General features: G+C 39.5%; 1 protein-coding gene across 2 annotated transcripts in view; it reads right to left on the reverse strand.

Moving 5' to 3' along the window:
- The window catches only part of GABRG2 (gamma-aminobutyric acid type A receptor subunit gamma2), a 95178-nt gene extending 74004 nt beyond the window's left edge, over positions 1-21174 (reverse strand). The window contains exon 1 of one of the 2 annotated variants that reach the window (XM_005297981.5): positions 20385-21174. In XM_005297981.5, coding sequence (XP_005298038.1) covers positions 20385-20482 — 98 coding nt within the window. In that variant the 5' untranslated portion in view covers positions 20483-21174. The remainder of the gene's footprint in view (positions 1-20384) is intronic. The other variant, XM_005297982.5, reaches the window with a different exon arrangement.
- Positions 21175-22880: the final 1706 nt, after the last annotated feature.

Consider the following 22880-nt stretch of genomic DNA (forward strand, 5'->3'; position numbering starts at 1 on the left):
AAGTATTGGAGCATAAGTTTTCGTGGGTGAATGCCCACTTCATCAGACGCAAGCCAGGCTTGCGTCTGATGAAGTGGGCATTCACCCACGAAAGCTTATGCTCCAATACTTCTGTTAGTCTTAAAGGTGTCACAGGACCCTCGGTTGCTTTTTACAGATTCAGACTAACATGGCTACCCCTCTGATACTTGAAACTCACTTATGACTCACGATTTATGTCATCCTATGGGTTGAGGCACTGGAGTTTTAAATAGAAAACAACAAATATTGCAAGACTCACATAGATTCTAAGGACAGAAGGGGCCATTATGATCATCTGGTCTGACCTCCTGTACAACAGGCCATAGAACTTCCCCTAAATAATTCCTTTAGAATATCTTTTTTTTTTAAATCCTATCTCAATTTAAAAATGATCAGTGATGGAGAATCCACCACCACCCTTAGTAAATTGTTCCAACGGTTAATTAGTCTTGCTGTTAAAAATGTACACCCTATTTCCAGTCTGAGAACAGGAACATTATTTGCAATTAAATGCGGTTCAAACCCACAAAAATCACTGAATAATCTTCCTGAAACTAACCAGAGTTAGAGGAACCCAGAGGGCTAGTCACAACAGAAGACTCTTAAATCAAGGAAGAAGCCTGGAAGCCTCTTCAGAGATGGGTCCTGGATTTCAAATATACCAGGATCATGGTTAAGACACATCTGAAGTTTACTTACATATTGAAACTTGCAGCTTTACTTGGTTACAGTGAATATCCCTATGGATTTCTCCTGAATATGGCAATGTCTGTCAACTCACAGCCTATGAACATAGACCATACTTTGGGTTCTACAGGTCTTCTGACAGTCATTCAACCTCACTGGCACTAATCAGCCATCTCTAGCCTAACACAACTGCTGTTAAATCTCTTCAGCGACTCCTGCTAAAATACTGCATGACATTCAAGACTTTATTAGTCACTATAAAGCTGTTACTCACAAAGGACTGGTTTATCTTTCAGTCATTCTGTGTCCACCCCCAAGACATTCTCTCAGATAAGCAACTTCTTGTTAACCACATGATAAATGTAAGTCCCTCAGTAGCTGGGATTTAACCAGCTAAGCTCCACATATGTGGATTCAACTGAGGTTCAAAATGCAGAATTCAAAGTTTTGTTTGCTTTCTATAATAGTTCCTGGGATTACTTTTTATAAATCCCCTTGGGAATACATGTGAAAAGTGCTGTGTCAATACATATTTCATTTTATTGTAAGATGTGATTTGTTTTGTATTCATTGAGATGGAAAGGAGACATAAAGAGAGCTGAATGGCTCAAAGGATTGTACTAGGCTTTGGTGTCTTTCATATCTATGCTACTGGTTCAAATCTAGTCCAGACTGATAGTGACTGAAAGTAATGAAATGGACTGGTGGCTTCTGGACAGTTCCTCAATTGTTGCCATATTACTGGGAATGGACACCATTGTTGGCAATCTCAGCAGAGAGGTCAAAGGTTAAATGGGAATGTACCATGAAATGCAGCATCCCACCCAAAAGAGGTATCACCAGTAAAAAGCTGAAGTGCACTGGTTGAGGGAGTTGATGTTGAGGATTGTGATAAAAAAAGGGCTTTCATTCTCCAGTTCTGTCAAGATGAACTTATACATGTAGCCAATGTTGAATTATCTTGCAATGCAAGACTCCCTGACAGAGATGCTTCAATAAAAGCTATGCTAGCCGGTGAGAAATGTGTACAGCAAGTAAGGAATGGGGTACCTATGAGGAGAGGTTTAAATATTCAATGAGCTGCAAAAACAACATTTGTACCTTTACAGAATCTGATGGATTCATAAAAGTGAACAAGTGATTCATACAAGCACCCACAATATCAGATGATTATTTCAATTTATCATAGGATTCAAACTGAGCTGAACATTTTATAAGAAAGTTTTCTCATATTCTATTTCCAGGAAATAGAATAATTTACCCACCTTCCTCAGGTTTTTTGCTTTGTTTTTCTAATGTGCTTATTTAAGTGGCAAAAACACAAAAGCAGCCTTTTTTGCAATACGTCACCAGGTTTGATTTCCATTTGGCCAGAAAAAGGAAGAATAGAGTCGTAGAGTTTTAAGCCCAAAGAGACCACTAAATCATCTAGTTCAGATATCGGCAACCTTTGGTACACGGCCCGCCAGAGAAAGCCGCTGTTGGGCTGGGACAGTTTGTTTACTTGCAGTGTCCCAGGTTTGGTTGATCGCAGCTCCCACGGGAAGAGGTGGCCACAGCCCCCATTGGCTTGGAAAGGCGAATCGCAGCCAGTGGGAGCTGTGATCGGCCGAACCTGCGGATGCTGCAGGTAAACAAACTGTCCTGGACTGCCAGCAACTTTCCCTGATGGCCATGTGCCAAAGTTTGCCGATCCCTGATCTAGTCTGAGCTCCTGGATATCACAGGCCACCGCTATCACCCTTCACCCGCACACTAAACCAAATAGAGGTATGTATGGAATGTATGCATGTATGGAAATGAACAAGAGGAGAAATAAGTGTGGGTAACCTTTTCACTTTAAATTCTTACTTTATTCCAAATTGTTTGCCTATAGCTAAGCATACAGTCATGACCTTAGGAAAATTATGATCCTCAAATGGGTATTTGCAGTTTTTGAGATCAACACTTTCAGAAGTGGTGTTTAATTTGGAATGCCCCTAATTCTGTGTGCCAAATTGGAGATACCTTCAGCCTGACTGTCATAGCTCCCATTGCTGAGCTTTCATGGTGTGACATTTTGTAGATCATCCAGACCACGAATGGGTTCTGTCACCACCTGCCCTGTAACCTTGAATACTGTGCTTCTATAGCTCAGATCCTTGACACCCCTAGCCTATCCACAAGCACAAGGTCTCATCCTGGCTTCCACCAACCTAGTTATTCATTGCAGGGTAACACCAACAGCTCTTCTGATCCTGAGTCTCCCCAAATCCGTCCTTCCGGAGTTCTTTCCTGCCAGACACTTGGACTTTTCTCCTCCGGTTCATCACCCCCAAAGTTGTGAAACCAGTCACCCAAATACCAGCTTACTCTGTCCCCTATACTCCACACAGTTTGCACAAAAGAGACCTGCTTGGTGTAAAAATAATTTTATTTAATAGAAAAATCAGATTCAAATATGAACTAGTAAGGGAAAGCAAGCATATACAGATTACCCAGAAAATAAATATAATGACAAAAGAGGGTGACCAGATAGCAATTGTGAAAAATAAGGATGGGGTTGGGAGGTAATAGACGCCTATATAAGACAAAGTCCCACATATCGGGACTGTCCCTATAAAATCGGGACACCTGGTCACCCTATGACGAAACCTCAGGCTTTACATTTCCATATTAGATAAAATCCCCTTTCTAATACAAATTACCTATTGTCTTTGAATAATTTCCCAGTGGACCCCCAACCATAGGGGGATCCAGCAGAGCTAAAAATTGCAGTGCACACATTTGAGCTCAGTCTGGAGCCCAGGCTTGGAAATCTGACCAGGGCATGGGGATCTCAAAGCCCAGACTCCAGCTCAAGCCCAAATGTCTACATTGGAATTTTTAGCCCTACAGCCCAAGTCCCATGAGCCTTGATCAATTAACCCAGTCTGGGACACTCAGTAGCCTGGGTTTTTTATTGCAGCATAGACATACTCGAAGTGCCTCATTCCAAGGCCTGGCCTATGACTCTTCCTGGGATAATCACTACTTGTTGCATAGACTCTAACCAAACATTTTTTCATGTTTAGAATCCCATTTTGGGGCTATAAATGTGATGTTAAAAATGAGTAAGACTAAAAAAATAATCTAAATGTTAAAATGTAAATGCCTTCTGAATTTCATACATTCTCATCTTCCATGCCTCATGGGCTGGTAATACTGACCAGAGTATAGGTTATTGGAATGGGACTCAGGCTCTTCCATTTATTTGCTGTATTATAATGCTTTGTGATCTGTGGATGATAAGCACTGTGATAAATATTATAAATTATTGGAAGGACAGTTGAGAAGGAAAAATCTTCCTGCTGCTGATTTCACAATGGATTAGTTACCCAATTTATTAGCCAAATATGTAGGTGCTGAGTTTTTCTTTTCCCCTGGGGTGCTCCACCCACACTCTGCCCTGAGGCCCTGCCCCCACTCCACCCCCTCTTCCAAGGACCCACCCTCACTCCACCTGTTCCCGCCCCTGCTCCATCCCCTCCCTCAGGCTCCTGCCTGCTCTCTGCTCTCTACCTTACTCCAAGCACCTCCCCCAGCTGCCAAACAGCTGTTTGTCGGTACAGTGGTTTGGCGGTGCCTCCTATCAGCTGTTTGGCAAGGCCCTGATCAGTTAAGAACCTTAATAAGAACCCTCTGAGGTATGTAGTAAGAGGTTCAGTTATTGGCAGGTTAACAAAAAACAGTTTTCCTTAGGGGGAAAATAGACTTTCTGCATATTCTGTGTAAATCAATGTTTTAAAAAAAATCTTATAAACTGAGGATTATTTATATTTCTTGGGTGCTATCATGATAGTTGACTGCACCAGGTAACATACAGTCCAAACTGGAATGATAATATAATGCAGACATAGGAACCAGGGACTAGATTTTCTGTAGCTCTACACAAAGAGCACATAGGAGTCAGAGTAGACAAGGTCTCCTCATCTCCTTACATGGTTGCATTTGGGTGTTCCCATTGTGGCTTGGGTGCCACGGGAGGATAGCAAGGGCTGCACACCCAACACTCCCTCCATGGGAAAGTGGACTGTTGGGGTTGGAACCAAGACAACAGCCTCCTTATACACCGGATAGTGTAGCTGGCCAGTTACAAGGAGGGAAGAAGTAACTTACTTCAGAGGACAGGAATAATTGTCTGTAAGTATGAATCACAATTCCATCCCAGAGTTCCTCCTTGGGTGTTGCTCCTACATGACATCTCATACTGAAGGCTGAGCCTAAAAGCTCAAGCAAGCTCCAGATGAGCAAGGATCTTGAGGTATGATTAAAAAAGCAGTGCAGAGGGGGCTTGTTTGTTTATTTTAGTCTCATTTCTTGTTCCTTTCAGTTCATGGAAGGATTTTGATTGAAATACTTCTCAGAAGAAGGATTCTTGAGGAGGGATCTGAATGAAGAGAGAAGGCTGTTTGGTGCACAACTCACTTAATAACTCATCATGATGTTAAATCATTCATAAAAGTTCAAATGAACAAAGCCTGAGCTATTTGAATTCTTTTCTAAAATACATTTGATTTCACTACATTTTGAATACACAGTATATAGTAACTTGTGTGCCTATAAACCAATTTATATCATCTACGGCACGGCCCTGTTTGCCCTCATGCTTGAGGAAACAGAATGTGCAGAGGCGGATGTGGAGTTTAGTCCTGATCACAATGATGATGTGTGATACTTTAAGAAGACAAATGGTATTTAAGTAGCTTTGTGTTGATGAGTGGGAAAATATGCTTTACAAATATAGGCATGTGTAGACACTTGTTTCTTATTTACTCTAATAACATTGCCTGTGTTGTGGTTATCATGGATCTCGGATGTACTTGGTTGCTTGGTATCCATGATGACCTAATAGAAAAGGATGTCAATCACTGATCTGTGACTGTGTGGGCAGTAAGCCCTTTATGGCATCTGGATAAGAACCATCATGCACTTTATATAAATGCAGATATGGTTACTCAGGGCCCAATTCTCCCACCTATATTCCCACAAAGTAGCACCTTATTCTGCAAGTAGTTTGAAAGGCTATGCAAGGAAAGAGCCAACTTTCCCTCCCCTTTCCCTTGCCTGACATACATAAGGGTCAGCTGCAAGTGGGGAGCTCAAGATCTGCTACTGGGATGCTCTGCATTGAGAGCAACTTGCCCAAAGGAGAGTGGTAGTGGCTGAGATTAGGCAGAGGAATGGCTTCACCCTTTCTGAGAGAGGATCTTCATGCTGATAGAAAGCTGTATGGCTCAAAGCGGTATAGCAGACTGTGCTCCCTCCTACAAATCAGGGCAATGAGGGAGCTCCAGGATGCTCATTCTGCCTCCAAAATATAAGTGTTCCCCTCAGAGTGGTGCAGATCTGCAGTGCAACTTCCTGTGTATTTGATCAGTTGAACTATATTTTTCCAATAAAGTATACAGTGGACACATTTAAAATTATTCACTGAACTTTACAAATATTATTTAGTAGGCCTTCCTATTTGTAGAGCACCTTGCAGTAGAGATATCAAAGCATGTCCACAAACATTCATTAATTAAGCTTCAATATACCCCCACAGGTTGATATTAACAAACCCTGTCTACAAGCCAATCAGCAAGGAAGTTGAATTGACTTTCCTATAGGACTCTCAATTAATCGCAATTAACTCAAGCGATGAACACAAACAAATTAACTACATTAAAAAATAGTCACAATTAATCACAGTTTTAATGGCAGTGTTAAACAATAATAGAATATCAAGTTAAATTTGTTATAAATATTTTTGGATGTTTTTCTACATTTTCAAATATTGTTTCAAATAATGTTCTATTTGGAATGTTCCCCTTTAAAGCTTGCAGTAGTTCTACCTAACATGATATCTGAGTCACTGCTGAACTGTCTTTCCCTACTGGGAAACATGGCAAGGGAAGGAAGGAGCGAGAAGTAGAGTGGAAAGCAGTGCTTCCAAGACTTCACACTGCCCTCCTTGGCTAATGACAGTACAGCCCTCTCCTAATGATCTCACTCCATTATTGAAGAGATGAATGCAAACCTAATACTAGCTCAGTCAGACATAATTTTATTGTTAATTCCCTTCTTCAGATACAGAACAAATGTTCCCCTATCATCCATAGTGACCGTGAAGAAGGCAGGTTTCCTAGACAGCCACAGGGGGACTGGCCCTGTTATACAGCTAATGACAGAACTCACGGAGAGCCCTCATTTTAATCACCACAAATGGCTACCACAAACCTGAATCATGGATGGTCAGAGATTCAAATCTAAACTAGGTAGTGATGAAGAGTTGTTAGCATCTGATACTACTAGCCTATCTTGAATTAGTTCAACATAAGCTTTCCTATTCAAAATAACAAAATGCCATATTCTTTGTTAACTGGCAAACACATTTACAGTCTTATCAGGATGCCAAGGAATGAATGGGCATTAGGGTCTTGATTCAACTGTGTTTGAAGTCAGTGGAAGTCTGTCCAAGGACTTCAGCAATTGATTGATCAGGCTTTAACACTGACTTCTCCTCTAATGATGGTCCCCGGGTGACAAATGAGGCACTTTGTTGGTTCTATGATTGGAATGTCCTATTGTGGCTGAACAGCTGGTCTGTGCCAAACCATCAGGTTGTGAGGAGGATTTCCCCCTGCCCCATCAACCTTTTTTTGATACCCTGCATAGAGCCTATTTAGTCTTGATTTGCGTGGAGCAGGAATATTTGTCCCTAAGGATTTAAAGTGATTTAATCTGATGTGCTGCAGTAAGGACTTACAAAGGAAGGTTTATTTATTAAGGTGGATCTTAAGGCATTTTAGCCACAAGTAATGCCTAAAATCCTTACATCAGCGTAATCAGGAATTTTAGCCTTTTCTTCAAAAGGAAGGGAAATGAAAAGAAAAAATAACTGTGTTAAGGTAATGTTCATTGTAAGCTTTTTGAGGCAGGAACCATATCTGTGTTTATCCAGCACAAAGCACAATGGGGCTTTCATGCTGAGTGTAGTCACTTTTGGCATTACCCAATGCAACCTTATTGTATCCCCCGCCCAGACAACCTTCCTTCTTCCTACTACCACATCCCCTCCAAAAAATAGTGATTTCTGTTCCATCCCTCACAAAAAAAGTAAAAACAAAAAAAACCACAACCCCACCCTGATTCTGGTCCACAATGCTCCTAGTCAATCGGAATGAAAATCACGGTTTTCATGTTTATAGAGAAATGAATATGATAGCCATGTATCTGCAGTCTGTTCATGTGTGGATTTTTAAACAGAAACCAGTTTTGTGCTGTTTTTCATAAACCCAGCGGAGAAGCCTTATCTTCCATCCCAAACATTCTCTTCTTCCCTCCTCTTCTGTCATGCTTAAAACATCACCATCCTCCCCATCACTCAGACCCACTTAGGGTTTTATTTTTGATTCCTCCCTCTCCATAGCTCCAGAGATCCAGGTCATTTCCAAACTTGCCACTTCTTCCTCCTCAACATCTCCAAGATACATCCTTTTGTCTCCATCCCCATAGACAGAGCTCTCATTTGAAGCATTGTTATAATCCTCCTTGATTGCTGCAATGAACTGCTCTTTGGCCTCACAAACACACACATTTCCATCCATACAAAATGCTGTTGCTAACCTCATGTTCCTTGCCCACAGGTTTGATCATGTAACTCCCTCCACTGAATCTGTTCATTGGCTTCCTGTTCAATAAAATATCAAATGTAGGCTTCTTGTCACCAAATACAAAGCTCTGCATAATGCTTCCCTACTCAGATCACTTCCATTCCTTCTTCCTTGCAGCCTTCTATGCATGGCACAGTCTCCCCAGGTTCATCCGCAAGGCCCTTCTTTGTATACATTTAAGTCCTTCTTAAAGACTTGCTATTACTGTCCGCAAGTTGACTTGTATATACACTGTCTGTTGTAATTCCCCTTCCCCTGACCTCTGTCTACTTGTTAGTCTTTAGATTGTGAGCTCCTTAAAGCAGAGACTATCCTTCTTAACTGTTTGGAAAGCACATTGTATAAATAAATAAATAATACATAAATAATAATAATAATTAATAATAGCAGTGGCCATTGGAAAGCTCCACTGGTAAACTGAGCTGTTAACCTTGACACTCAGGTCAATGGGACGTGCACCTAAGCCCCCCACCCAACCCCAGAGTTATCTTAAGAACATAAGAAAGGCCGTACTGGGTCAGACCAAAGGTCCATCTAGCCCAGTATCCTGTCTACCGGCAGTGGCCAATGCCAGGTGCCCCAGAGGGAGTGAACCTAACAGGCAATGATCAAGTGATCTCTCTCCTGCCATCCATCTCCATCCTTTGACAGACAGAGGCTAGGGACACCATTCCTTACCCGTCCTGGCTAATAGCCATTAATGGACTTAACCACCATGAATTTATCCAGTTCTCTTTTAAACTCTGTTATAGTCCTAGCCTTCACAACCTTCTCAGGTAAGGAGTTCCACAAGTTGACTGTGCGCTGCGTGAAGAAGAACTTCCTTGTATTTGTTTTAAACCTGCTGCCTATTAATTTCATTTGATGACCCATAGTTCTTGTATTATGGGAATAAGTAAATAACTTTTCCTTATCCACTTTCTCCACATCACTCATGATTTTATATACCTCTATCATATCCCCCCTTAGTCTCCTCTTTTCCAAGTTGAAGAGTCCTAGCCTCTTTAATCTCTCCTCATATGGAACCCATTCCAAACCCTTAATCATTTTAGTTGCCCTTTTCTGAACCTTTTCTAATGCCAGTATATCTTTTTTGAGATGAGGAGACCACATCTGTACGCAGTATTTGAGATGAGGGCGTACCATCGATTTATACAAGGGCAATAATATATTCTCAGTCTTATTCGCTATCCCCTTTTTAATGATTCCTAACATCCTGTTTGCTTTTTTGACTGCCTCTGCACACTGCGTGGACATTTTCAGAGAACTATCCACGATGACTCCAAGATCTTTTTCCTGACTTGTTGTAGCTAAATTAGCCCCCATCATATTGTATGTATAGTTGGGGTTATTTTTTCCAATGTGCATTACTTTACATTTATCCACATTAAATTTCATTTGCCATTTTGTTGCCCAATCACTTAGTTTTGTGAGATCTTTTTGAAGTTCTTCACAGTCTGCTTTGGACTTAACTATCTTTAGCAGTTTAGTATCATCTGCAAACTTTGCCACCTCACTGTTTACCCCTTTCTCCAGATCATTTATGAATAAGTTGAATAGGATCGGTCCGAGGACTGACCCTTGGGGAACACCACTAGTTACCCCTCTCCATTCTGAGAATTTACCATTTATTCCTACCCTTTATTCCCTGTCTTTTAACCAGTTCTCAATCCATGAAAGGACCTTCTCTTTTATCCCATGGCAGCTTAATTTACATAAAAGCCTTTGGTGAGGGACCTTGTCAAAGGCTTTCTGAAAATCTAAGTACACTATGTCCACTGCATCCCCCTTGTCCACATGTTTGTTGACCCCTTCAAAGAATTCTAATAGATTAGTAAGACACGATTTCCCTTTACAGAAACCATGTTGACTATTGCTCAACACTTTATGTTTTTCTATGTGTCGGACAATTTTATTCTTAACTATTGTTTTGACTAATTTGCCCGGTACAGACGTTAGACTTACTGGTCTGTAATTGCCGGGATCACCTCTAGAGCCCTTTTTAAATATTGGCGTTACATTAGCTAACTTCCAGTCATTGGGTACAGAAGCCGATTAGTGCTGCCACCCTGCCCTTCAAGAAACCTCTTTTCATTCTAACCAGCCTTTCCCCGCACATAGAATCAGATCCAACTGGGCATTGCTGCAAGTTCTGAGCCTACAAGTGGTACCTCTGCAACACCATGATATGCAGGTGGCTACTGGCCTAGACTACCAGCTGGTGGCCATACTTATTCTCACCATTTTTGTAGAACAGGGGAACACTGGGTTGTGTCAGAGTTGGATAGGGACAAAAAAGAACAAGATGGAGAGAGAAAACTATTAGTGTATTTAATAGAGAGATGTAATAAGTGTGGCAAAGGGAGACTGAGAGCTAAGGAGAGAAGTGAAAATGAGGAGAAGATTAGAGGAAAAGGAAGGTGAGAAAAGAATGAACAATTGCCTCCGACCAGCAGCAACATCTTCTCCAGACCCAGATACTCTTTTTGCTCCCTTTTGTTGCACTGCTTCTGCAAGTCACCATGCACAGGAAGGGATTTGGACCTTTATCATTTCTTTCTTTTTGGAAGACAGCACCTCTGTTTCTAAAGAGCTCCCGAAAATGAATTACCCCATTTTTTTCATGACGGGAACCCACAGAAGTATAAAAATGGAAATAACTTCTGTTTACTTTGACTTACACACTTACTTTGACACATCTTTTTGTCAGATATGTGCAGCACAGTGAACCAGGGCCCTAGAAGTACAACAGTAAGAGTTTCTTATAAAATGCTGCTTATGTCTTAATGAGGTTTTCTTATATATATATAAAACTCTCCATTAATTATGCTCTGCCTCTCTCTCATTGTTTGCAAGATTTTATAAGGAACATTTTGCCAAAGGATCGGTCAACTGGAAATGCAATTTAGTAGTTAATCCTCAATCTGCCAGGGTGCACAGACATCCGTTTATTTCTGAAGATATCCTGATGCAGATTAACAAAAGCCTCATATGACCAGAACATGCTATTTATGTTACAAAAATATAACCTTGAATGATTATTGAGAAAAAACATTCATGTTCTGATTTTCTACTGATTCCTAAGAAACACTGTACTATTTCCGAGGGGTTATTTAGGGTAAGCATGAGATGCCCTTTAAAATGTGTTTCTCTACATAGGTTTACAGTACCATGGATATTTCTTCTGTAAAGCATGGAAAGTTCATAAAGGTTAAGAAGATAAATGGCTCAGCGAATTGCCAGCCTTTCAACTCAAGGATTTGCACTGAATTCCAAGATGAGGTCCAATAAAAAAATCACAACTTCATACAAGATTAGCAATTTCATATGAACAGGCCTAAATCAAACGTAAAAATTATTTCCCCCCCCCCAATATTCATTTCAAATGTTCCCAATTCTCCTTGTCATTCTTAGGGGTTTCCTCTCCATTCCATGTGTATAAATAGAGTCCTTAATTTTACATTGTCCATATATAAAATAGATTATAATGCCTTACTTAAAAGTAATATTTACTTTTCTTAGATAAAGGCCAGATTGTCACACTTAGGCATGTACTTTCATTTGGGCATGCCTGACTTATGTCCAAATAGCCACTATATATATATACCTTCAAAACACCTAAGTGGCTATGTACATATGGAAATATCAAATTTGCACATATATGCATTGTCTATTTACTCATATACATAATTTACTTATTATTTTGATATAAAAAGGTGCCTATTTCAAGTTCTATTCACCTTTGCCATCTCTTTGAAAATACACATCACATAACAGAAACAATTCCAATAGAGACTCCTATAAAACCTCAGGTAAGTGTGCTAATCACCTATGTTTTTGTGAGGTTGGTTAATTTCTATTATGCTTATCCTATCACTGTCTTACTTGATTTAATCTTGGGAAATTGACAAGTCTGTTTATTTATTTGGTACATTTTTAAAAGGTAGTCAAGGGTGCCCAAATGCTCTTTTCTTATGCTTTCTAAAAAAAACAACCAAATAAATAAATGAGCACTGATACATGATGATCCATCTTCTATTTTTACCACACTCCCAAGTTATAGACTCTAGTGACAAATGGTTTACAACCTACCAACACCGTCTCTGTTTTCTTTGTTTACTTTCTCCGCCAATTAGAACACGCTTGTGTCTTTGAGCAGAAATCTTTAAAAATGGCCACAAATGGCCTCAAATGCTGTTTTTTCCTGCATTACTTATATTTCTATATTTTCAGAATTGGTCAAAAATGTGGTAGGCTTTATATAGCTAGATATAAATAATCACTCCCCCCTCAAAGGAAAAGATTGCACTTACTGATTTAGTATCTTACTGCTTACTATAGTGTTCTGAAAAGTCAACAATATTATTTTCTCATTTTCAAAGAAGACAGAGCCTCCAGCTTCTGGCTAATTGTATTTTGATTTGAGCGATAAATCTGAGGCATGTTACCCCCAATTTAGACCCCCTTGGAGTTACTTAAACTCTCTTATATTTAATTTGTTACTTGTGTCATGATACAGCAAAAATAGAATCTCATGCTGCACATTAAGCATGTAATTAATCCCATTGACTTCAAAATCTGTCCCATTAACTTTAAAATTGTGTGTGTGATTCTAATTGTGTCTAAGGACTGATCCAGTATAGCATGGAAGCATAAACTTAACTTTAAGTCTCGTTGACTTATAGTTAAGAATATAATAAATAATAACAATAATAAATAGTAATATTCAAAGAGTTTTACGAAGGAGGTCAGTATCATTATCCCCATTTTACAGGTCAGTGGCAGAACTAGGAATATAATCCAGGTTTCCTGAGTTCCAGTGATTTGTTGGAGCAGGTTCTTAGTTACATTTAGATTCACATGCACAACTTGTAACTTATTCCTCCAGTTCACACCTTATATCACATCTGAATTTGTCGCAGTGAATCTGACATGCTATAACTCATGTGCCAAGGGGTCAAAACAAAGGAGCATAGTAAGAAAAACAGGTTACAGAGTGTTGCTGGAAGTATCTTATCTTACAACTTCTTTTGCATTCTTCTGGGTCTTCAGCATATAAATTACAAGAATGTAGACTCTTATATCCCCCCTCACCTCAGCAAATGGATGTAATTAGATCTAAGGAAATATAAATAAGTGTAAGGGAGCAATTTTATACTACTTTACAAATCACTTCTGAATCTGAGTCCATGAGCACAAATCCTGTTCCCTGGAAAGTCACTGGGAGGTTTCCCACTAATTTCTTTGGGGGCAAGACTAGACCTGTTGTTTGAATATTTTGTTTAGAAATAAGCATGCATCTCTTTCTTTATTAACACCTCATATTGTTCACAGTCCATGTTTGCAACTTTCACTCAGAAAATGCAAGTTCTGCACTTAAGTGGAGAAATTCTCTCATCTCCAGAGGGCAAAACAAGATGTATGCATCACTTAAGTCCTATTTAAGACCTGCTTTGTTAGCAAAAGTGGAATTTAAGTAGATGATAGTCATTAGGCTGGCCCTCTGTCCAGGAGTGAATTTCACTCTAGAAGGCAGTGTATCTGCCAAATCATTTTTCTGGCCTAGAAACTAAGAGCTTTCTACAATGAGTGAAAGAAAGAAAGAAAGAAAGAAAGAAAGAAAGAAAGAAAGAAAGAAAGAGTTAAGTATACCTGTTTTTTTTTTAAATGTTGAGGAAAATGCTTTGTCCAATGTAATGTATTATGGTTACATATTTTCATCCATCTATAGTGTATCTTAATGTTATTTCCAAGTTCCCATTTATGAAAACATCTTTAGCTATAAGAAATTATACTATATTGTCCAAATTCTCCTCTCAGTTATACTTGTGAGATCTCACTGACTTCAATGGGTATAGCACCAGTGTGAGGAGAGAACTGGGTCCATGGTATCCACTGCAGATTTTCAGTCACCTGGTGGATAAGGATGTCCATTTGTCATTAGAAATAAATGGGAATTGGGCAATCAATTCCCACTATCTGTGTTCAAAGGAACTGGTAATGTAATAAATGTCCATAAAATATGCTGTACTGTCTAGTCGACCTGACATGAAAGTTGAATGATCTCAAATAATGCCTAGGTGAACAATTTATTTTATATATGGTATTTATTTTCAAATCACAACTCCACACTCCTTTATCTCCCATCCTGCTAGGAATAGCTACTCAGGCACTCTCTACTGACACTCTCACTTTTAACCACGGTCTGTCTGTCTGTCTGGAGCCGCTGTTGTGTAAGAATTCTGGGTGCATCTCCAGAGTCCTATGATCATTCTCTATTGTGTGAGACAATGGTTCTTACTACAGGAAGAGAGCAGAGAAATTCAGACTGCAGCAGACTCTAGTTACTGTGTTAAATAATGTTTACTAAAGGAATAATTGGACTGTTAAATACAAACTCTTGTTGCTTTAATACAGATCACAATACACTGTCTATCTAAGAACTCATGACTCTCATCACCATAGTACCTGTGCACATAGGTAGGGATATGAAATGTAGCAATATGAAACAAAAGCAAACACATAAAGCCCAAGGAGTGCATATATATTACAGTAGTTGGTGTGTTGGATGTCTTCCTCTGTGCCCAATCTGCGGAGGATATTAGTTTGTTACAGCCCTATCTTTAGCTTCAGTCTTGAAAGCATGTGGAGACATAGTCCTCAGTACCAGTTATTCATAATAAGATGTGTGTAAGTGTGTAAGTATTTGTCTGGCACTCTAGTGACATTAACAACTCATCAGACATATTTTTTTGTCTGTCATAGCTTTATGTAGCTTTTGTTTTGAAACACTGAACCACTTGGAGATTATATTTCAGTTCAGCTAAGAATTTAAATAAGTCCTGAATGTAACACACATGAACAGGCTTATTGACTTCAGTGGAACTGTAAAGTTAAATAAGTGTAAGTATTTGCAGGATCTGCCCAAAATAATTAAGTACACAGAAAATATAGCAAAAAAAATTCTCATGAGGGTATTTCTTACTATGAAGGCAAATAGCTGCATAAAACAACTTGCGTGAATTGAAATTTCACTTGTTGCACTTTGTGGGCATTTAAAAGCTTAAGCTATATCAGCTCTGGAGGCTACCAGCCCTTATTTGCTGGACACGGAGGCATAAGCAGGGGCTTGTCTAGGATTTAATTGCTGTGGGACTCACACACTTGGGATGAGCTTTCTCTGCCCAGAAGTATGTGAATTCCTACCTCTATCCACTCCATTGAGAACCCTCTTCCATCCACTGAATTCAAGTCTGAGAATTGTGAGAAGAGTATCTCTGTATGTCTCAACTGCTGGGATGGAGTATAAGCAGAAAAGGAACCAAAGTAACAGAAACAAGCTGGAAGGTTGTGGAGTCTGTGGCGCACAGATGTAATATGAACCATATAAGAAACATCACCTAATAAGAACAATAAAAAGAGTAGATTTGTTTATATTCTAATATCCTGGAAATGCTGTGTAAACATCAAAGCTCAAACTTTTCTTTTTTTATTAAACACTTCTTCCCTCTCAGAGTTTGAGAGATGAAGGCTCTCTGTGAAAGACTTTCCAGCATCACTTTATTTTTTAATCAATGTAATTTGGAGTACCCTAAAAGCAAGTTAATTTTCAAGCTAAGGACAACTAATGTAGTTGCTAAAGCGGAAGTTACTAAAAGGGCTTATCTTGTTTTTCAAATCCCTTATACACTTGCCAGCAGGAGACTAGAGTCTTTCCATGGGTCATCTATAATCTTTTAAGATATATGAAGTTATTGATAAAGGGATCTTGGTGGGACTTTCACTTCCCTATTAATGTTTCAAATCCAGCTCAGGTCAGTTTGGTGGTCTAAGTTTGATAAATAGAGGCTGTTCCTAGTTCCAGTTCCTGTTAGTCTGGTAACCACATCACAAACTAACACCATAATTTACACAAACTAGAACCCTTGCCGGAAGTCTCAGCAGAAGGGCCAAGGAAGAATGGGCATGAAGAGCTAAACAACACCTGAAATCTGTCACTGTCCCTGAACTCTGGAATGCTTGTTGGGTGGGGAAGCTCACACTTACTCTCCCTGTGCTGTACCAACTCTGTTGGCACTAACACTTCAGTATCCAGGACAGTCAGAACCCCAAGCTTCACAATAATCTAAACAATTATAATACTAAAAAGCTACATTGTTTAACAAAAAAAAAATCAATTCCATTTTCCTGTAGCCATTTACAACATGACATTTCCTACACTGCTGTTTTTTATGTTAGTAAGATTCATCCTGTGCCTTGTCATGGGGCCATAGCTTGATATCCTGCTCCTGCTGAGTAGCACCTGACTCCAGGAATGGTCCCATTGACTTCAGTAGGACCTTTAATTAATGAAGTGCTAGTTGGTATTTGTGAGAGTATCAGAATCTAACACATAATAAGAACAGCTCTGTGAATACTGCAAAACCAAAGTTCAGCAATATTTATTCAGTTTCTGAATGACTGTTCAGTTCCACAATAGTCACACCCATTTTTACTTCCTATATACGCACATTGCATGTGTTTTTGTTTATATTAATGTTTGAGAAACATGTTCATATGAATATCCATATTCATATGTGAACAAGAGTATTTTTGTGCTAATACATGATGGATATTTGTTGGTCATTGTTCATTATTTGCTACTAAGCATTTGTTATTTTCCTGCTTTAGCCAGTTACAGAGCAGAAATATTACCATGTAATGAGGTGAGCAATCTGACACCACAAATATATAAAGTGAATAGTCAAAGTCCAGCATTTCACAAATGACCAATACTCTGAGATTTGTTCAGATGAACAATTTCTACAACAACTAAGAATAGTGAAAGAATTCAAAAGCTACCCATGAACAATATGCAAACAGAATAAGGGTCTAAATTAGTGAGCAAACTTATTCACAAACAATAGCTGCAGTAATTAGATGTACATTGGCTTGTAGTTGCATGTGCAAGGAGTTTAATTAAACATTTGTGCTCATCAGTATGGTGTCTCTCTGGAACAAATATGTAATTATTGTCGGAACATCAAATAAGTCATGTGTTAATCTATTTAACTTTCTAGAGCTAGAGTGCAGTTAATTTTGATGACCATAGCAGTTCTATTTGACATCAAGTATCAGCATTTTTAAAAATGTACAAAAACAAATATTATAGTGGACAAATTTGATATGAAATATGAACACTGAGCCTGATTCTTGTCTCACTTTCACTACTGGAAAGTAACTCTACTTAAGTCAATGGAGTTCCACTCCTGTGAAACAGGTGTATGTGAGAGGACAAACTGTATATGCAATACAATTATGAATGTCATGAAACTGTATACAAGCATATGTTAACACATTAATGTGCAGGGTCATAAGAATGTGCTTTGTGGCAGTGCAAAAAAAATAATCTAAACTAATAGATGTTGTGAAAAAAAGTAGTCCAGTGTTGTATCACATTTGTTTTGAGACAATGAATGAACTCCTGGTCCCATTGAAGTCAATGGGGCTGGAATTTCACCCAATAACTTTAACTTACTTTATTATTCTAAAAGTCTCTCTTAAAGCTTTTAAATGCCCACAAAGTGCAACAAGTGAAATTTCAATTCACACAAGTTGTTTTATGCAGCTATTTGCCTTCATAGTAAGAAATACCCTCATGAGAATTTTTTTTGCTATATTTTCTGTGTACTTAATTATTTTGGGCAGATCCTGCAAATACTTACACTTATTTAACTTTACAGTTCCACTAAAGTCAATAAGCCTGTTCATGTGTGTTACATTCAGAATTATTTAAATTCTTAGCTGAACTGAAATATAATCTCCAAGTGGTTCAGTGTTTCAAAACAAAAGCTACATAAAGCTATGACAGACAAAAAAATATGTCTGATGAGTTGTTAATGTCACTAGAGTGCCAGATAAATACTTACACACTTACACACATCTTATTATGAATAACTGGTACTGAGGACTATATCTCCACGTGCTTTCAAGACTAATGTTTTATTAGGAATATTGTCTCCACGATAGAAGTAACAAACTTTCTTAAATTATATTTAGAATTAAATATATTCTTTTATGCTGACAGATTTTAATGAAGTGATTATCACCTTTATTTTTCAAATACTAATGTACTAAAATATCAAAGTTAAGATGTCTCTGTTCTTTACTCTCTAGAATAGGAGGTCAATGAGAGGACAGGACCATTTTGAATACCAACTGGTTATCAGCAAAACACAGCACTTTTTGGTGGGTCTTCAGATGTAATTTAAAATCACGAATTCACATTTCAAAGAGTTTTATTTAGTCTTTTAAAAGTTCATTAGGAAATTCATCTCCAATAACAAGGGTTCAGAAAATCCACCAGCAAGAGCAAAGGAATGGGTAAAAGAGAGTTAAAACAATGTTCTGGTTTTATTTTACTTGAAGAAAGATGATAACATAGTCAGGAACCTTGTGTGTATGTAAACTGTGCGCATTTTCCAGTAAAGAAAAAGAAAGACACACATGGAAGGATATAAACAAAGACACGGTCACCTCAAAAGAAGGCCTCAACATTTATTCAGGGTGTTTCTTAATTTTAATTGCTGTAAAGGTTCATTTTCCATTGCTTTATTCGTGGTAATAGTAAAACACTATTTAAGAAATCAAAAAGACTTTACACATCCTTCCCTACAAATAAACAAAATGCTTTTCCTCATGGGCTCATCATGCTTCACATCACTATTACACCTTTGCTCTATTTCTAGTTATTTTACTTTCCACCTGGGATTGTGTGAAGCTCAGTCTTACAGCAAATAACATTATTTTTTTTTGTTTCCCTACACAGAGAAAACCAATGGCTTTTCTGCCTAGGAAAGAAAAATCCAACCAGTGGAACTGCTCAGTCTGATTTCTATTTAAAATCATGAGAGCCTGCTTTCAATATGGCAGTACACATGGTGGGGGATGGGGGTGAAAAAAGAAAGTACATGTGAAACAGGAGCCCATCTGTTTTTCAATATTGTTAAAAATATAAAGGGGAAGGGATACTACTTGCATTTATACATGAAAGAAAGGAGCCCTTGTGTGACTGTGGCGAATATTCTATCAGGCCATGAATGGCCAGGTACTTTGCAATGCAATGATACTTTGTCACCTAACCTGTTAAATGCACAGTCCACAGTTTTTACAAGAATGCCTGGTTCAGCATAATGCTTTGCGATGCAGCAATACTGACCCCCCCCTTTAAATCTCCCCTATACACACACTCCCTCTTTTTTTCTTCTATTACTAAGATATTTGTTTTCTATTTCCATTTGTGTTTGCAACAGACACACACAGCAAGCATAGGTCTTCTGTACTGTACATGTCAGTATCTATGTGTGAGGAATACACCGGTTATCATGCCAGTGTAAACATTTGCCTAACACGAGTGACTATATGGATAACATACACCCTGATACTACATCCCAATGCTGACTGCCTCGGTTCCAAATACCATCAATAACAAAAATGCAGATCTGTCCTGGCTTCCTCAAGCCAGCGAGGTTTGCATACGAAAGTGGATCTCTGTCCTTGGTCCTGATTCCTTGTACTGGTTTCATTACCCTGGTACTGAAGAAATGTAAATATAGGGTCTTGGAGACATACAAGCCCAAGCACAGCCATGATGTGACTGCTTAGGAAGAAGCAAGGATGAATACAGTGAGAATCTGCCCACAAAACACGGCTATATTATAACTCCATGCACTGTAGCAAACCTTAAACCAAAGAGAAAAGGCTTCCTTAACATGGCATCAAATTCCACACAAAAATCACGCGTGTACCACCCTTCACTTAGCCTCCCCATTCCTCTCAATGCAAGAATTGTAAAGCCAATAAAACATAGCAAGATCCCAGCAGCAAAGGCGATCGATGGAGGCAATGCTACTCTCTAAACCTTCAGCATTCTCACAACAGCTCTGTGCATTTGCAAACTGTATCTTCGTCCCCTCCCCAAACCCCCAACCCCCAGCAAACAAGCAGAAAAGCACATCTTACCACTGGATGAGGGAGAGAAGCACAAGTGCCCACACCATCATTTTGAGAGAAAATGCAGGATTCGAGCTCCCCAGGCTTGTTGGATTTGGAGGACTCATCTTTCTTTTTCTCCCCCTCTTTCCCTTTCCTCTTGGTTGCAGATGGATCCGTCCCTTTCCTTCTTTATTTTTATTTTGTTGGTGGTTCCCACCCCACCCCCCCTACCAGGTCCCGTCAGTGGGATGATACATTGCACCCAGCTGCAGGAATTAATATTCAGAGGGGGCAGAAATCAGATCTGCCCAAGCCTTTTGCAGATACAATAAAAAAAAGTCAGCTTAGGCAGCAGCTTCCAAATCTAGAGAAATAATAAAACTGGGAGAAACAGGGTGGGAGAGAGGGAGGACACACACAAGAAAAGCAGGCAAGGTAAGGAGAAACACACTCACACACAAGCACATACTCACACAGACACCGGTACACAGACAACACAATCCATCAGCACAGGAGAAAGGGAAAGGAAGGGGGAGGGTAAAAGAGTGGGGGGGAAAGAATAAAGCAACGGAGCTTCTGCCTGAATGCAGATTAACTCTGAGGTCAAAGTGGAAATGATGCACACTGCTGCAGCAGAGATTAACACATGCGTGGTGTCAGCCGAGGTGCTTTTTAACCTTTGATTACACATATGCAGGCAGCCCAGGTTTTCATTTTGGAGGCAAGAAGGATCTGGCAAGTACAGAAAGGAAGGTTGAAAGAAAAAGCTTCCCCTACGATGCAGAGCATCCTCATTGCTTTTAACAGCCTGCAAATCGTTATTGCAAAGGGTAAAAAATAGAAAGGATGGATGGTGGGGGGGGGCGTGAAAGAGGGGAGGGATGGTTGTTGCTAAGTAACTCAGGAAATGGGGAAGGCAGCATTGGTGGAGTTGCTATGAATGAGGTGGTTTAGTGTGTGATAGGATTAGGGAGAATTCGCAGGGATCTGATCTCCCCTCCCCCTAATAAAATCAGACTAGACAGATGCAGGAAATGCCCTAAAACAAGACTAAATGGATAGGGTGAAGAACAATGAGTGTGTGTAAAAGCTGGACCTTGCCAGATCCTGCCAATTTGTGTCCTCAGCCACCCAAATTCCACTGCCCAAAGAGATAATAAGTCTAGATGCTTTTTGCCACACACACACACACACACACACACACACACACACACACACACACACACACACACACACACACACATTGAGACCGCAATATATCCCAGTGCAAGAATGCCATACAAATCCCAATCTAGCACCTGGATTCTGCCAGATCCTACCAAGTTTTGGCCCCAAATTCCACTGGCTAAATAGAGAACAAGTCTAGATGCCCATATTGGATACACAACAACAACCAAAATCAGGATAATTCCATTTCTTAAATGGAGAACAAGTTGAGATGTAGCAAAAACTTCTGGATCTTAGTACCAGCCAAAATACTTAGATCTAGCATCTGGATCCTGCTGGAAAATGCCAGTTTCTAGCCCCATCCCCCCAAATCCCACTGCTAAAAAGAGAATAAATCTAGATAATCCAAGTGTATCTAAAATTACAGATATTGACACATTTTGTTGCAACAAAGCCTCAGAAACCCAGGTCCAATCCCTGGAAGCCAATTTTGCTTCCCCAAATATGACTACATAAATAGAGAACAAGTTTAGCCACTCTGAGTGCATACAAATATCCTGACCCTGATGTAGCCTCATGCTATGGTGTCTCAAAAACTTATATCTAACACCTAGATCCTATGTTTATAGTTGATTTACAAATTATGGTCATGATTCCTAAAGCCACTGTAACTTGATGGACTTCAGTGGAAATACTCCTGATTTATACTAAAATAAGTGAGATCATGTTTGGCCCTACACGTATAAGAATCATTTCACCCACCAGTGGCATGCAGACAGTTCTGGGATGAAATGCTAACAAATCTGTCAGTATCTCAATACATATATATTATACACATTTATATTTGGGGCCCAATTCATATTGCCCTTGTTCCTCTCTGGTAGAATAAAGGATTGTAAACTGGCCAGATCTGGCCCATGGGGAATACCCCTAGCATTAAAGCGTTCCCAGACTGCTGTTGAACTGCTGTAATGGACCTCTGGTATGCTAGAGCCATGGCCAGAGCATAGCTGCATTCCATTTATTCAGTTGTCAGAACAGCCTTTTGGGAGTTCTTGTCTTTGAGAGTAGTTTAGAGCAGCCCTTAGGCTGAGAGCCAGACTGGCCTCTGGTTGGCCTAGGAACCCAGGGGATATAAAGGTGGTGTTCAGCCATCATTGTCCTACCCATTGGTGCTAGGCTGAATAGAGCTCAGCCACACCTATGAATGTGGCCCATCACATTTCTAAGGAACCTATCACCTTTTTCTCACCGTGTCAATTAACAGACTGTTCAATGGGAAACAGCGAGGCCAGCAGAGAATTCCCCTATTGGAGGACAGAACCCCAGCTGGTGTAAATGACCTGCTGCGCCTCT

Source organism: Chrysemys picta, chromosome 8 (assembly GCF_011386835.1).
Source record: "Chrysemys picta bellii isolate R12L10 chromosome 8, ASM1138683v2, whole genome shotgun sequence".
Lineage (NCBI taxonomy): Eukaryota > Metazoa > Chordata > Testudines > Emydidae > Chrysemys > Chrysemys picta.